The sequence below is a fragment of the Macaca thibetana genome, chromosome 10 (assembly GCF_024542745.1).
Source record: "Macaca thibetana thibetana isolate TM-01 chromosome 10, ASM2454274v1, whole genome shotgun sequence".
In the NCBI taxonomy this organism is placed as follows: domain Eukaryota; kingdom Metazoa; phylum Chordata; class Mammalia; order Primates; family Cercopithecidae; genus Macaca; species Macaca thibetana.
The window spans coordinates 61,314,409-61,330,449 of NC_065587.1; the positions used below are offsets into that span (position 1 = coordinate 61,314,409).

A 16,041-nucleotide genomic window follows, 5' to 3' on the forward strand; every position below is an offset into this window, starting at 1 on the left:
TCAAAGAAAAAATAAGGAAGGAATACTGAATAATAATAATTTGCATTAATAAAAACAAAATTTACACGCAGTATCTAGAACAAATGTCTCCTACTGCAATTTATGCTTAATTCCTTTTTCTCATCAGTAGAAAGAAAAACAAGTTGTCTGGGCCTTCATTATCATGCAGTGTGCTTCTGGCTTCCCGCCACCCTAATCAACTCTAAGTTTCACTGCAAGGTTAACAGGACTGTGTGGCTCCCCTTTAGCAAACTGGTACCCTGAGTTGCACTTCTTTTGAGGCATGCAGCAGAGCTAAGTTGTGCTAAAGCCCTAAACAAAGCTCATGTGTACAGAGCGGAGAATCTCATACTTGAGGTGAATTTTAAAATTAAAAACTGCTTTATTAGCACAGAAATATACATGTCTTTACCAGATGACCAGAGTCCATGGCAAGTCCCCTGGATGCTTGTATCCACTCTGACATTCACAGAAAATGGCCAGACCAAGAGATTTCTCCCAAACTAGTGACAGATATCTGGCCATATTCACAGACTACTTTCTTAGCATCAAGGCCCCTAATTAGCTTTGACTCTGACTTCTTCCATGTCTGACGTCTAGCCCTAGATTTAAAGAGCTCCTGTGATTAGGTCAGGTCTACTTGGAAAATCTCCCTTTTGATTAACTCAAAGTAACGCAATTAAACCCACAAGATCCCTTTGCCAAATAATGTAACATAATCACGGTTATCCTATCATATTCACAGGTTCTACCCACATGCAAGGAGAGGACATTGTACGCAGGCAAATGTTGCTGGGGGTTATCTTAAAATTTTGCCCAACACCCTGACGTTTTCCCTGCAGTCTTGCTAAACTCACCTCAATAGTTCTAGTGAATTTAAAAAAAGATTCCTCAGGGTTTCCTACTTACATGACCATGTCATCTGCAAATACATACAGTTTTACTTCTTTGTTTCTAATCTCTATGTACTGTGTTTCCTTTTGTCTTATTTCTCTATGTAGGTCCCTCCTCTACCATGTTGAATGTAAGTGGTGAGAACAGGCATCCTTGCCTTGTCCTCCATCTCAGAGGAAAAGCATTCAAGAATAATGTATAATGCGTAAGTATAATGTTAGCTGTAGGTTTTTAGTAGATGCTCTGTATCAAGTTGAGAAAGTTCTATTCATAGTTTGCTGAGAACTTTTCTCATAATGAGTACGGAATTTTTGTCAACTGTGTTTTCTCCATGTATTGAGATAACCATATGGTTTTGCTTTTTTGTTTGTTTGTTTTTTCAGCTTGTTAGTGTCTGCAAAGTATACTATAAGTGAGAAACAAAAACATGGTGCTTTATCTGGGTTCTAAGGAATAACTATGCTGGCATTCAGAAAATATGGGCAGCTCACCACTGAATTCTAGTTCTGTTCACAAATCTCAAACAAAAAAATTTTTTAAAGTATTAGATTTGGCTAAAATCTTGCACTGCCATGCAATACTGACTGCTCATCTCTAAATTGTATTCTGTAAAACCTTTAAAAAACTCCTGATTTTCAAATCAGTCTACTCCAGGGACTATTAGACCACCTGGCCTTTTTTTCCTAAATCAATTTTAAAGGTAAAAACCTCCCCATATTCTAAGTATATACTTACATTAAAAGTAATTTTCACTGTGGAAGGAAGCCAACCTAAACTCTTGTACAATGGAGGAACACCTTTAAGTCAAGCTGACACTTCTGTCTTTGTTATGATTTGTTCTAAGTCAATCTTCCTACACTTCTGACCTGATCACAGATAAAGAAGTAATATTCGCTGATAAGGTAAAAAAAAAAAAAAAAAAAGATAAAAGCAAAAAGCTCCTCTTGTAGTAAGTGCTGTGTTCCTCACTCAGAATATTTATCCATACACTGAGTTATTCTCCACAATGTTCCTATATTTATATGGTCAGACTTGTTTAAGATGAACACTGCAAGATTAAAGATAAAAAACATGTAGTTACTGCAGTAACTTTAGTGGATATTTCAGAGACAAAATTAAAACCTTGGTTTAAAAAGGAACAGATGAGAGAATCAAGTATGGGATCAGAATAGTGGAATCAAGAGAATCCACAAAGGCTGTCTCAGAATAAACTATCTGTTGCAGGCTGAAAAAGAGAAAATCATGAGAATTTTATTTTAAAAAATTAAGTTACTAAGGAATCAGTACTCTGATATAATTACTCTCTGGGTTAAAAGCTTTTCAGGCAGGATTCTATAATTACCCTGATTTCACTACAAAATTTTGGAGACCTATCAACAAAGTAACTTACCCTCTGTGAGGAATTAAGATTGTCTGTATGATTGGGGAAAAGCTCAAGTGTCAGGGATGGCTGTTTCAGAATTCCTGGCATAAGATCCATATTTGAATCACTATCTTGGTCCGAGATGTTACTTTCCAATGAATCAGCTATGGGGTAAAGGAAAAAAAGCAACTATAATACATACCACTTATTTGGAGCAAGACTGTTAAAACTAATTACGCTCACCAGTCTAACTGAAATCACTTAAAGCATTGCTTCTAGAGCAAGGGCTGACGAACTTTTTCTGTAAAGGATCAAGTACTAAGTATTTTAGGCTATGCTGGCTATACAGATCTCTCACATATTCCTCTTTGTATTTTATTTATAACCCTTTAAGAATGTAAAAACCATTCTTGGCGGCATTTGGCTTGTGCCACTGTGGTTTGCCAGCTCCTGCTCTAAAGGATAACCAAAATAAGACTAGAAAATATTTGACATTTCAAATGTAGAATATAATACATGCCATTATTACTCTCTGAATCATTTTGATTATATATTCGATCATGTAGCATTGTGCCAAATAGGCACTGGGACATCCAGAAGCTACAGAAGATCTAGTCTCTATGATTAAGAGTAATGTGGTTAGAGATAAGTTCACAAAAAGTTATCCTCCACCCTATCTAAAAAAATCCCCAAATATCAGAAATAGGAGGAAGCTGAGTAGGAGTGGGCACAGTTGGCATAGGAGATGTTTCACAACAGAAGACAAAGACCCAACTGTAGGAGCTTTAGTGTAAGGACAAGGCTCTAGCGCTGGGAGGACTTGTCTGGTACTAACAGGCTGGGCCAGAGAAATTAGGCAGGTATGTCCCCAAAGAGGATGGACAGGTTCTGGCTTCTGGAATTAAAGTAGTAAACCAGAACCTTGACAGGAAGCCCAACAGCCGCTATAATTCAAACCTAAACCGTAGAAGGTCCAACCTTCCAGCGACACAGCTGGCCCCAGAGAGTAAGACAGGGAGGGGCCTAGAGTGGGAAATCAAGGGTCCAAGGACAAAAGTTAGGCAGCTACCAAGGTAGGGCACAACAAAAGTCGTTAGTCTGGAAATGAGACTGTGAAATCGTGATGTACAGTATCCCATCCTAAAAATGATCTCAAAGAAGAAGGTGAAGTTTTCTATCTACTGCCTGACCACCTACTCGGTCAGGCTTGAACAAACAGGCTTAACTTGCAAAAAGCAAAGGTTCTGGGCAAAATAAAACTGTGAGTTCAGACTAAGAAGTAATAATTACTCCCAATTCTTAAAAAGAAAAGTCTTGGACCACCATCTTTTCTAGGCTGCTTAAGTTTCTCTTGCTCAGAAGAATGGCCAGATGCTATCATGAGATCCTTCCCGTTGTAGGATTCTATGTGGTTCCATGCAAAGGCTCTCAAAAAGTAAGTGAGGGATCACTCGTAATTATAGAAAGAAATGAACTGGAAAATAAGCCTATGTACTGATTAATTAAAGAAAGCATATCAGTTGAAATGGGATTCCTTCACTATTTAAAGATTATCAGAGGGTCAGTCTGCTTGTCTTTAACTACTTTCCTTAAAAAGTTAAGAGAAGATACCTTGTGCTTCTGCATATTCTGTTATAATGCCTTAGAAGCTAAAGAATGCCTTAGATCACTTCAAAATCTCTTCCAAAGCAGTAATATCACACAACCCAGGAATATAAATATAGATCCTAAAACAGGACCATGCAAAATGGTCTTACTTAAGGACTCCACAGGAGAAGGAACCACAAAAGCAATTTCCGTAAGGGCATCAGCATAATACAGCACCTTCTTCTGTCCATTGAAAATGCTAGCTCCAATATCTTCAGAGGAAATCACTTCTTCTGGGAAAAAGAAACACCACATTACAGCTTCAAAAAGTAGAAAAAAACCAGTATCATCTTGCTACACGAAATGTTAACTGGTTAATAAAGTGATAAATAGAATATATGTTTCCAGCAAGAACCAATTAGTATGAAAGAATAAAATATAATGCTTATTAGATGTCTTTATTTTTAAATCATAAAATCTTAATTTCATAATTTCTCAAATGACTATATATCAGACCACTTCTGATTAGCAGGGCTTTTAATTCATGTGTATGAAGCAGATTAAGGGAGCAGTCCTTTGGATCCGGTGAATAAATAATCAAAAGGAAGACCATCCCAGTACCTCAGAAGGGAGTTGGGCCAGAGAGACAGGCAGGCAGGCAGAGAGAGAGAGAGAGAGAGAGAGAGAGAGAGACAGAAAGAGAGAGAGAAAGAAGAAGGAGGAGGAAAAGAAGAGGAGGAGGAGGAGGAGGAGGAGGGAGGAAGACACAGAGAGAGAGAAGAGAGAGAGTACACATGTGCGTTATCTCTGGACTCTGGCTTTTAAGGCATTTCTATCCCTGGTCTCTCTCTATGGCTCCTCAAGTTGGCCTATGTTCCACCTTCCTCAATGGTCAGTGACATTGTATAAAAATGTACAGCCAGTTTTAGTAATAGCATCTGCTCTAAGCCAGGAAGACTGAATTAACAAAAGAAACACTCAAGAGAGCTATATAGTTCTCAATTAAAATGAACTCAGTGTCCTACCAGCAGTACATAAAAGACCAACAATCTGACCAAAAATTGGACAGGGGAAATGAACAAGCACTTCTCAGGAAAGAAATAAAAATATGGTAAGATATGCTCAAGCATTATTAAAAATGAAAAATTTCTCACTTAAAAAACTGGAAGATACCTAATGCTGGTGAAGATTTGGCAAATAGGGAGCTTAGACAAGAGGTTAGCAAACTTTTTCTGTAAAGGACCAGACAGATAACATTTTCGGCTTTGTAGGCCATAGGATCTTTGCCACAACTACTCGATTCTGTCATTGTAGCATGAAAGCTGTCATAGACAATGTGTAATCTAGAGTGTGACCGAGTTCCAATAAAACTTTATTTTCAAAAACTGGGCTTTCGTTTTCTGACTCCTGGTGTGGGCTCCGGGCAGGGACTTTGTATCTGCTGTAGTAGATGCTGTGGTTACTATCCCAACAGCCACTCTATCCACCCCTATTCTGCAGCAGGCAAAATGTGCATGTGGGACTGACCTCTGATACTAGTTCTATCTTGTCTGTATCTCTCTACCAGAGTCATTCTTTCTTGCCACAAGGACAGGCTTGGGATAGTCTAATCACCATATAGTTCCGGATTCGGGGAGTAGGGGGTTCTGAGATCTGGCTAATCTCTCCTCTTCAGGCTGCTGTGGTATGTGAATGTAAAGCCTGGAATTGCCTTTCTGCACTATTAGAGAAGCCAGGCTGGTGACAAAGCCAAAATATGGAGAGCAACGCTAAAGGAAAATTGTAAAGAAATAAAACAGGAATGCTGATCAAATGACACCAAAGCTTAACCAACCTCTAGAATTTTCAGTTACATGGGCAATAAATTATCTTCAAAATCTAAGGCAGTTTGGGTCACGTTTTCTGATACTTGCAACCATAAGTATCCAACTGATATATTTATCAAAATGAAAAATGTGCACTGGGCATAGGCATTATCCACTTTAGAGAGGTAATACTAACTTTCCAGTGACCTCAGGAGCCCAGGAACACAAAGCATTAGCCAGGTGGGGCAAAGGTCTTAAGTTTAAATTTATACTTGCTCTGGTACTTGTTATCCTGATTACAGTTCCTCAGAGGATCTGAGGGGATGGGCAAGAATCCTCAGAGATGGTCAGCTGTTTACTACAAAGCTTTTGGTATAATATCCCAAGAATCTAACCTTTAAGTATGACTCTTCTGATAGCCACAGTTGATAAAACACACTGGTTAACAGAAAACTACTTATCAGACAAAACATGCTTGTTAGGAAGCTGTATTGTTTGTATGGATGACCTATATTTATTATACCATTTGTATAGAAAATTGAATCTTATGCATATTATAAAAAAGGAACTTATCAGCATTGTAATAAGCCAGTCATTTTGTATTAATTAACTCTATCATTATGTGTATATATTTCATATACACTGAAAATGTCTAGAAGAATATATAAACTAGTATTAAGTTACCCTGTCAGGACTGGGATTAGGGGAAGGATACTTTTCCTCTATATACCTCTGTTTGTTTTTTAGAGTCAGGGAGTTGCTCTGTCACTCAGGCTGGAATGCAGTGGCATGATCACAGCTCCAAATCCTGGCCTCAAGTGATCCTCCCACCTCAGCCTCCTGAGCAGGCAGGACTACAAATACGTGGCCCTCAAGCCTAGAAAATTTTTTCATCTTTTGTAGAGACGGTGTCTTGCTATGTTGCCCAGGTTGGTCTTGAACTCCTAGCCTCAGTCGATCCTCCCACCTGGCTTCTCAAAGGCAGGCATGCACCACTGCACCCAGCCTGGTTTTGTATTTTTAATAAGACTATAAATCATAGTAAAGGGGGAAAAAAAACAAGACTAACAAAACAAGCAACAACTGACATTTGAAGCACTGTGAGTTTTACCTTGTTGAGATCCTTCACCATCATCACAACAATTAATAGACCAACTGGTAGAAACATGCCCAGTCCAACCAGGGTGTCTGCCCACATCTACTGACCAGCCAAGGGAAAGCAAAAATTCTAGGAAATGTGGCTGAACAGTTCTGGAAGACTCCACATTCTTCAAAATCTGAAATACATACCAATCATCAGCTATAATGAAGGAAGAAAAATAATGTATCAAAATAAATCTTCATAAAAATTGGTTAGCTTTGAAGCTTCTGACAAATCATGTCCAAGCTCAGAATACATTTGAGGATATATCACTATAGAGAAAATGCATTCTCCAGAGTTAGACAGATTTGGATTGGCTGAGCCTTGGGCAAGTTTCGTAACCCCACTGCCTCAGTTTCTTAATCCATAGAGTAGAGATAATAACAATGGTTATGAAATAATGCAAGAAAAGCTATGAGCTCTCTTCCTAGCAAAACAATTACTGAACCAGGCATGTTTACTAAAAGATACTATGTCCTTACCTTCATGAAGTTTACTGTCTGGTTAATGAGAAACATTACATAGGGATGCAACTATTTAACTATAAATCTTGACAAAGGCTATAAAACCTACTAAAATTCAATAAACATTAGGTGTAATTAATAAATGAGTATGAAAATATCCTTTTCTTAGGTCAAAGAAGAGAATTTCAGGAAAAATGAAGTGGCCACAAAGTTCTCTCCTCTTCACTAAGCACTAAATGTAAGGCGTGCGCTTTCTACTGGCCTCACAAAGCGTCCCTCACTCTAAAACAGTGCTTCTCATCTAGGGATGATTTTGCTTTTCAGCGGACATCCAACATTTGGAGACATTTTTGGTTGTCATAACTGGTGACGCACACTACAAACATCTAGTAGTAGAGGCCAAAGATGCTGCTAAATGTTCTAAAATACATAGGACAGCCCTCATAACAAAGAACTTATCTGGCCCAAGATGGTAATAGTGCTACTCTTGAAAAACTCATTTCTAAAGGAAGGAAAACAAGAAATACCTTTGCAAATGAAAAACGAAAGGGGGAGGGTGGAGAGCAGAGTGTAACAAAATCACCTGGGAAATCGCGTAAAAATAAGGTTCTCTTCGCCTGCCCTAGACCTTCTACATTAAAATCAGCGAATGCAGAATCCTGGAATCACTATTTCTAAAAATTCCTCCAAATAACTATGATGCAGCCAGTCCACAGATCACTGATGTCATTCATACAATGCTAATCTATACCAAGATCATATAAAGGCCTGTGAAAGTCAAAATGTAAGAAGTTACATCCATTACATCTGACCCATTGCAAATCATCTCAAAGTCATTACCTCTTAAGCACAAAACCAGTCTATTTTTTTTTTTTCTTTTGAGACGTAGTCTTGCTCTGTCACCCAGGCTGGAGTGCAGTGGCGCAATCTCTGCTCACTGCAAGCTCCACCTCCCGGGTTCATGCCATTTTTCTGCCTCAGCTTCCCGAGTAGTTGGGACTACAGGCGCCTGCCACCACACCCGGCTAATTTTTTGTATTTTTAGTAAAAACGGGTTTTACTGTGTTAGCCAGGATGGTCTCGATCTCCTGACCTCATGATCCACCCACAGCCTCCCAAAGTGCTGGGATTACAGGTGTGAGTCACCGTGCCCGGCCTAAAACCAGTCTCTTTAGAAGTGAACCTATTTAGTTTACCCATATCCCTTCACATTCTTATGGGTGCCAAGAAACTGACTTAACAACCATTTCTAGTTTTTGCAATTCAAATTTTTAACTAGAAGTAAAACTTTTAAATAAAAAATTTTTGAAAATTTAGTCAAGAAGCAATAAGTGAATCCAATTCAACTTGCATGGATTCTGGCAGACAGAAATTAATCTTAATCTACCCTGTGGCTAGGGAAGACAGGTCTCAGACATTCCAAAGGAGGTCTCAGGAAATCTTCATTAACTCCTAGTTACCCTCAGCTTCTAAACAGCTAGGGAAACTGGACTGGGTTAGGAGGTGCCTCAAGGGTTTGTGTCTTCTTGTACAGGCAGGAGAAAGTGGCTTCATTATTCTCAAACAAAGAATGCACTGACTTCCTTCAAAACAGATCCCCACCTCCAGAATTAATCCAATTTTACTGAGGTTCTTCTAAAACACTTGAGTCCATCGGTCTCATCTCTGGCTACCACCAGCCCACTTTCTCTTAAGCTCCAAGTATATTAGACCCCATAATGAATTTTATGAAGATAAAATACTCTCTTTACCCTGAAGAATTTATACATTATTATTACTTTGTCAGTGACAATCTGCTTCTGCCTCCTTACCTACAGTTAATGCACACCTTAAATACCAGCTAGAGTATCTTTCCCTCCAGGCCACCTTAAAACCAGATTAGGTTTTCCCGCTACTGCTCCTAGAACGTGCTTTAATGACCCTATTAGCACCCTTTACAACGGTTGGTTGCTTATTTAATCATCTGTCTTCGCCTCTATGCAGTTTTAGGGGGCCAGAAATCTTACAGATTTTGTTCACCTAACAACAGACACTTATTAACTTTATTGACTCAGTAACAAAAAAATAACTTTCTCATAAATCAGCATTCTTTTCTAGGAGCTCACAAATCATTTGAAACAGTGCTTCTAAACATTTGGAAACTTTGGTAAATTTCTTTAGGCATGCTAATTTGATTAGCTGATGGTCTTAAAATGACTACTACAGTAAAACTCCAGGATCATGCAGTCACAGTGCCCTACACATCTGAATACTACATTTTACAAGTCTTCCTTCAGTTTTTTCCTAGTTATAGTCAGTAACTTCCTGCCTATTCTATATTTCAATTATTCCTTTTCAAAAAACACTTCAAGTTTCCTGCCATTTTGCTCTCAGTTTTCCATTCTCACCTATCTTACATTTTTCTTCATCCTTCTCCTAGTCTCTTTGTTACACGTATCCAGCTATGTTTTACTTAGTCCCTCTGTTTTGTTTTGTTTTTGAGATGGAGTCTCTCTCTGTCGCCCAGGCTGGATTGCAATGGTGCAATCTCGCTCACTGCAACCTCCGCTTTCCGGGTTCAAGCAGTTCTCCTGCCTCAGCCTCCCAAGTAGCTGGGACTACAGGTGCCTGCCACCACACCAGCTAATTTTTGTATTTTTAGTAGAGACAGGGTTCTACCATGTTGGCCAGGCTTGTCTTGAACTCCTGACCTCAGGTGATCCACCCACCTCGGCCTCACAAAGTGCTGGGATTACAGGCGTGAGCCACCACACCCGGCCAGTCCTTCTGTTTTTCTCCTTTATTTCAGCTGTTATTTCCCCCACTGCACACCACGCATTCCTCAACTGAAATGATTTGTTTCTGAAATTACTAGGAAGGTGAGCTGCTTCTCAAAAGGGAAACTGTTACTCGTTTCTATATCCTGGCATGCTGAGCCACAGGGAAGATGTTCAATAAATATTTGTTGCTGTTGTTTTATTCTTCTTGAGCCTTACTTTAACTTTTTATGACTACCCTTCTTTATTTCAGTTTATTTTGTCTTATGAATCTGAATTCCTGAGGGGGAAGAAAGATACCCTACAGCTCCTATTTAAATCACATTTCTTAAGGGTCAAAAGACTCAGGACTCCAAGTATCATAGTTTTGGTTAATTCTGTTTTCAAACTGGTTCATAGCAAGTCTTTAGGCATCGAGTATAAAACACTTCTTGCCATAGACAAGTACATACCATGTAAAATTTTGTATATGAAAATGAAACTTTTTAAGGAATGCGAGTCTCCCTCAAATTATCATGCCCAGAAAGGCACTGAAATGTGATAGCAGTCGCATCTCATCCTGCTTGAGCTAACTAATAATTTTGAAGCTGCGTGCTATATGGACTCTAGACTGCATGTCACCACCAATAGTTCATAAACTAACAGTGCTGGACACCACAGCTCATATCCTACAGTTCAATAATTTATATCTACTCACTAATCAATGTTATTTCTGTAAACCAATGAGCATTCCTGAAAAACAACTTTTGTAATCATCTGTTCTCCTGGCTCATCCTTTTTATCTTTAAAAACTTGAGACTCTCCTTTGTTCTTGGGAGAACTTTCCAGCATTTCCCATTTCCTCAACTCTGGCCCAAATAAACTCTCCATATTAATTTTGCCTCAATTTTTTTTTCTAGATGTGTATTTATAGCACAAAAATATACCAAAAAAAAAAATTCATAACTCTTACCTCTTGGTTCGTTTTCTGACCTGGCTTCATATAGAAAATAAAAACTGTGTCAAAAGGACGACATGGCAAGAGATCCAGATACCCTATGTCATCAAAAAATCCAGGTATCGTGGAATCAAGTGCAATAAGGTGAGGAGGTAGACGACTATTTGCAGGTTCCTGCCACCAAAAGAAGAAAGGAGCAATTATTACCTATTCTCTTGCACTGTTATAATTATAAAAACAATACTTGCTCATGGTTTAATAAAAATTAAATTTAAAAATGTAGAATGGTAGGAATAAACACAACCACAATCCTAAAGAAATTATTTAACATACTTCCTTTTAGTTCTTTTATTTGCCTCTTTTTAAATTAAAGACAACTGAGATTATATTGTGTATATAATTTTGGATCCTGTTTTCTCTATAATATTGTGCTTTCTAGAACTTACCTTTAATGTACTTTTTTCCTCATTCATTAATGGTGAAATGTGAAATGGTACAGCTACTTTGGAAGACAGTTTGGCAGTTTCTTACAAAGCCAAACATACTCTTACCATGCAATGCAGCAACTGCACACCTTGGTATTTTCCCACACACATCCACACAAAAGCCTGCACACAAATGTTTATAGCAGCTTTATTCATAATAACCAAAATGTGGAAGCAACCAAGATGTCTTTCAACAGATGAAGGGATAAATCAACTGTGGTACATCCATACAATGGAGTATTATTAGGCAATAAAAAGAAATAAACCATCAAGTCAAAAAGACACATTAAATGCATACTGAATGAAGAAACGTTAAATGCATATTGATAAAAGTGAAAAAAGCCAGTGTGACAGGACTACGTACTGTATGATTCCAACTATATGACATTCTGAAAAAGGTAAAACTATAGAGAAACAGTACAAAGACCAGTGGCTGCTAGGTTTTGAGTGAGGAGTGAAGAGGGAGGAATGAATAAGTGGAGTACAGTGGATTTTGAGGGCAGTAAAACTATTTGTACAATTGTAATGGTGGACACATGTCATTATACACTTGTCAAACCCCAGAGACCTGTAGAGCACAAAGTGAACTCTATTGTAAATCACCAGCTTCGGTTAGTAATGCACCAATATAAGTTCATCAATCATAACAAATGCACCACATGAATGCAAGATGTTGATAACAGGGGAAACTGGGCTGTGGGGAAGGTATATGACAGCTCTCTACCCTTTCTGCTCAATTGTTCTGAAAACCTAAATCTTCTATAAAAAAATTAAGTCTACAAATTTTTCAGAAATGCATGTTTGTTTTGTTTTCCTCTTAATCCCCTATCTTCTTTGAGATTTTGATCTTGCCAAACAAGGTTCTGCTAACCACAGCATATCTTTCAGGAAAGCTCCCTCCAGAGAAAGCAAGAATGACTGTCTTTCACACTGGCAAGGATTGAGTCTAGCCTTCTAGTCATTTATATAACATTCCTAGCAAGGTCTAGGGCAATATTCTATAATCAAAGACATTAATATTTCTGTAGTCAAACAGAAGTGTATTCACACTAAGTGACATAAAACTACAAACAGCCTCATGTCAATTCAGGTCCAATTTTGTCACTAAATGAATTTACTACAAATATATAAAAAATTTTCCAGTTTTCAGTTTTTACTTTGAAATCATGGATAAGGAATTGTGGACCTGAAGCATGTTGTAATACACCTTGTAGACCAGAATGTCCTCATTCTTCTTTTTTTTTTTAAAAGTAAGGTATTTCCTCAGCTTGTTCTTCTGTATGATCTTCTAATCTAGGAACATAACATTTACATATTTTATATCTCTTAATAATTTTTAAAAGTTTCTTCCTCTAGGTCTTGTAAATACTTTGTTAGGGTAACTTTTGTCAACATCACGGCTGTAAATGGGGCATTTTTGCATTGTATTTTTAACTGAATATCACAGGCATAATTACTAATTTTTGTACTTTTGTGTATGGCAATCTTAATTCTCATTTATTTTAAACATTTTATTGATTGTCTTATGGTTGTCAAACTAGAAGTCATATTACCTACAAACTGTCTTCTCATTTCCAATGATTTTTACCTCTTAGTTTAACATTTCATTGACTTTCCTCATTTTTATACTGTACTGTAGTTACATAAGAATTTATCATCGCAGGAAGGTTCTCATATCTTTATTTTGCAATTTCCTGCTAATCTATAATTATTTAAAACTAGAAAGTTTAAAAAACGTCATTGACTAAAAAATTCTCGTTGTTAAATAGTAGTCAAGGTAGGTAATTTTTACTTCTGATTTTAACAAAAGATTCCTCTAGTTTGCTCCTGGGTTGTCATTTAGATAAATATTTTAAAATAAGAACCTACACTAGTAGTGCTGGCTTAGTTTGTTATTTTTTTAAAAATCAGAATATGATTCTAGTAAATACTGACTTACTGTTTCACTGACTGAACTGCTAATGGGACCAAATTATTTTCTTAATAGCTTTATTAATATTTCCTGATAATTAATTGCTAAGTCCCTGGGATAAACCTTACTTGATCATGAAAGACCATTTACTTAACATGCTATTAATTCAGAACTAAGTCTGCTTAGCATTCCCTTTAATACTTTTGTAAATATATTCATAAGTAAAACTGGTTTGTAGTTTTGTATGTATGAGTTGTCAAGTTTTAGTTATTAGAAATATTCTAAGGTTCATAAAATAAACCAGGTAACTTTATTTTTCCTATGTTCTCATACAGATGAGAAAGCATGAGAATTATCTTCTTAAAAGCTTAAAAGTTTCAGCTAGAATAGATAACAGAAGTGGAAAACTATAATCTCAGAGACAAGGCTATTATGGCCTTTCTTGTGTCCCTGAAGTCTATAGGAAGCATTAATTTTCTTCTAGTATATTTTTATTTACTGCTTCTACTCTGTTCAATTTTCTCCACTAGGAATATCACTAATGATTTGTAAGTTGCATCTTTTTTCCTTCCCTTCCATATTTACCACTATATTTCTTATAATTTTCCTCTCTCTGCTCTTGTATTCTGCATTTTAAGTTTTTATGTTCATATTGCTGCATCAAACTCAATTTTCTACAAAAAAAAAAAATGCAAAAAACATTTTCCCTCTATATGCTGAAATACAAAATCAAATAGCAATGTCCCTATTACTTTCCTACAAAGCTAAATGGCCTATAACCAGGTAGTTCCTAGGGAGTAAGGGCAGGGGACAACTTATGCAATAAGCAACTTCTTGCTTGGCAATCTTCAGTTGTACTTTTCAAAACAAACAGGACTTAGAATAAATTCCAAGTCCACCTCCAGACAAGTTATTTCACATTTTTGAGCCTCTATGTCCACATCTATAAAACAGGAATAGCATCACTTGTCAATTTTTTTTTTCCAAGAGACAGGGTCTCACTCTATCAACGAGGTTGGAGTATAGTGGAGTGACCATAAATCACTGTAACCTTGAACTCTCAGGCTCAAGCAATCCTCTTGCCTCAGACTCCTGAGAAGCTAGTATTACAGGCGTGCCATCACACCCAGCTAATCTTTTTTTTTTTTTTTTTTTTTTTTTTTTTTGAGGCGGAGTCTTCACTCTGTCGCCCAGGCTGGAGTGCAGTGGCACCATCTCGGCTCACTGCAAGCTCCGCCTCCCGGGTTCGCGCCATTCTCCTGCCTCAGCCTCCCGAGTAGCTGGGACTACAGGCGCCCACAACCGCGCCCGGCTAATTTTTTGTATTTTAGTAGAGACGGGGTTTCACCGTGTTAGCCAGGATGGTCTCGATCTCCTGACCTCGTGATCCGCCCGCCTCGGCCTCCCAAAGTGCAGGGATTACAAGCGTGAGCCACCGCGCCCGGCCCAGCTAATCTTTAAAAACAATTTTTTGGAGAGATGGGGGTCTCACTATGTTGTCCAGGCTGGTCTTGAACTCCTGGCCTCATATGATCCTCCTGCCTTGGGCTCCCAAAGTGCTGGGACTATAGGCATGAGCCACCGCACCTGGCTGTAAAATTGTTTTAAGGCTAATGGAATTAAGAAGAATGGCAATATTTACCTTATAGGCTGGCTTACTTCGTGCTAAGTACTATATATACCAAGTATCTTCCATGAGTGAACACATTTAATCTTCACATGATCAATGAGATGGATACTTTTATCACCCTCACTTTATAGATGATGAGGAACTAAGACAAGATAAGAAACTCACCAAAGACCACATAGCTGGCAAGCAGTGATTCCAGGACATAAAGCCAGACAGTTTGATCTTATAAACTGGACAATATAAGAAGTGCTTGACTTACAAATACTACAGTATTAACTTCATTCTTTTCTAAAAGTGGCATGAAAGAGCAAAGTTAATTGTAGCTTATATTTTTAGTAATAATGCTTAGTAGGGGAAGATTTTTAACATTCTTTTTCTAATTATCTATAGATTTCATTAACATGGGTACTGCGTTATCTAGGAAAATTCAGAGTTAGGTGTATTATCAAACCAGTCCCCTCAGACTCAGAACTCTGAATGCATTCATGGGGTGACCTGTCCTGGAGCACAAACTACAACCTACAGCAGCACAGAATTTCATTTATTTGTATGCAAGGTAAAATTTTAACCTGGTTTTTTTTTTTAATTTGCTTATATCCTCATAAAAATATTTTAGCTATTGTCAGCTGATTGTTAACTTGTGAATATATTTATTCATAAAAGTTCATGAAAATTACCTTCAATGCTTCTAAGGACAAAAATCCAAAGTGTGAGAGGAAAAGGCGGGCTGTTTGGAATTCCTGGGCAGGAGGCGGGGGCTTGCAATCCGTAACTGGGTCAGGAAAGCTTCTCTTTTGCAATTCCTCCTCACTCTGTTGCTCAAGGTGTATTTCATAAGCAATCTGCTGGGCCATGCCACTCCTTAATTTTTCATGTCTCTCTTCTAACTGAAATAAACCAAATATTTCATTTTTTGAAAATGTTTTGAAACTAATAAGGCCAATCTTAATTTTTTTTTTTTTTTTTTTTTTTTTTTTTGAGACTGAGGTCTCTCTATGTTGACCAAGCTGGTCTTGAACTCCTGGGCTCAAGTGATCCTCCTGCCTTAGGTTCCCAAAGTGCTGGGA

At 37.7% G+C, this 16,041-nt stretch overlaps 1 protein-coding gene across 6 annotated transcripts in view; it reads right to left on the bottom strand.

The window, feature by feature from the left end:
- RALGAPB (Ral GTPase activating protein non-catalytic subunit beta) overlaps positions 1-16,041 on the bottom strand; it is a 109,965-nt gene that overhangs the window by 9,306 nt on the left and 84,618 nt on the right. For 4 of the 6 annotated variants that reach the window (XM_050807010.1, XM_050807009.1, XM_050807007.1 and 1 more), the window contains 5 exons: positions 15,652-15,861; positions 10,963-11,121; positions 6,761-6,926; positions 4,015-4,137; positions 2,285-2,421 (listed from right to left, as the gene is read on the bottom strand). In XM_050807010.1, the coding sequence (XP_050662967.1) occupies positions 2,285-2,421; positions 4,015-4,137; positions 6,761-6,926; positions 10,963-11,121; positions 15,652-15,861 (795 nt within the window). The remainder of the gene's footprint in view (positions 1-2,284; positions 2,422-4,014; positions 4,138-6,760; positions 6,927-10,962; positions 11,122-15,651; positions 15,862-16,041) is intronic. The other 2 variants (XM_050807008.1, XM_050807005.1) reach the window with 1 other exon arrangement.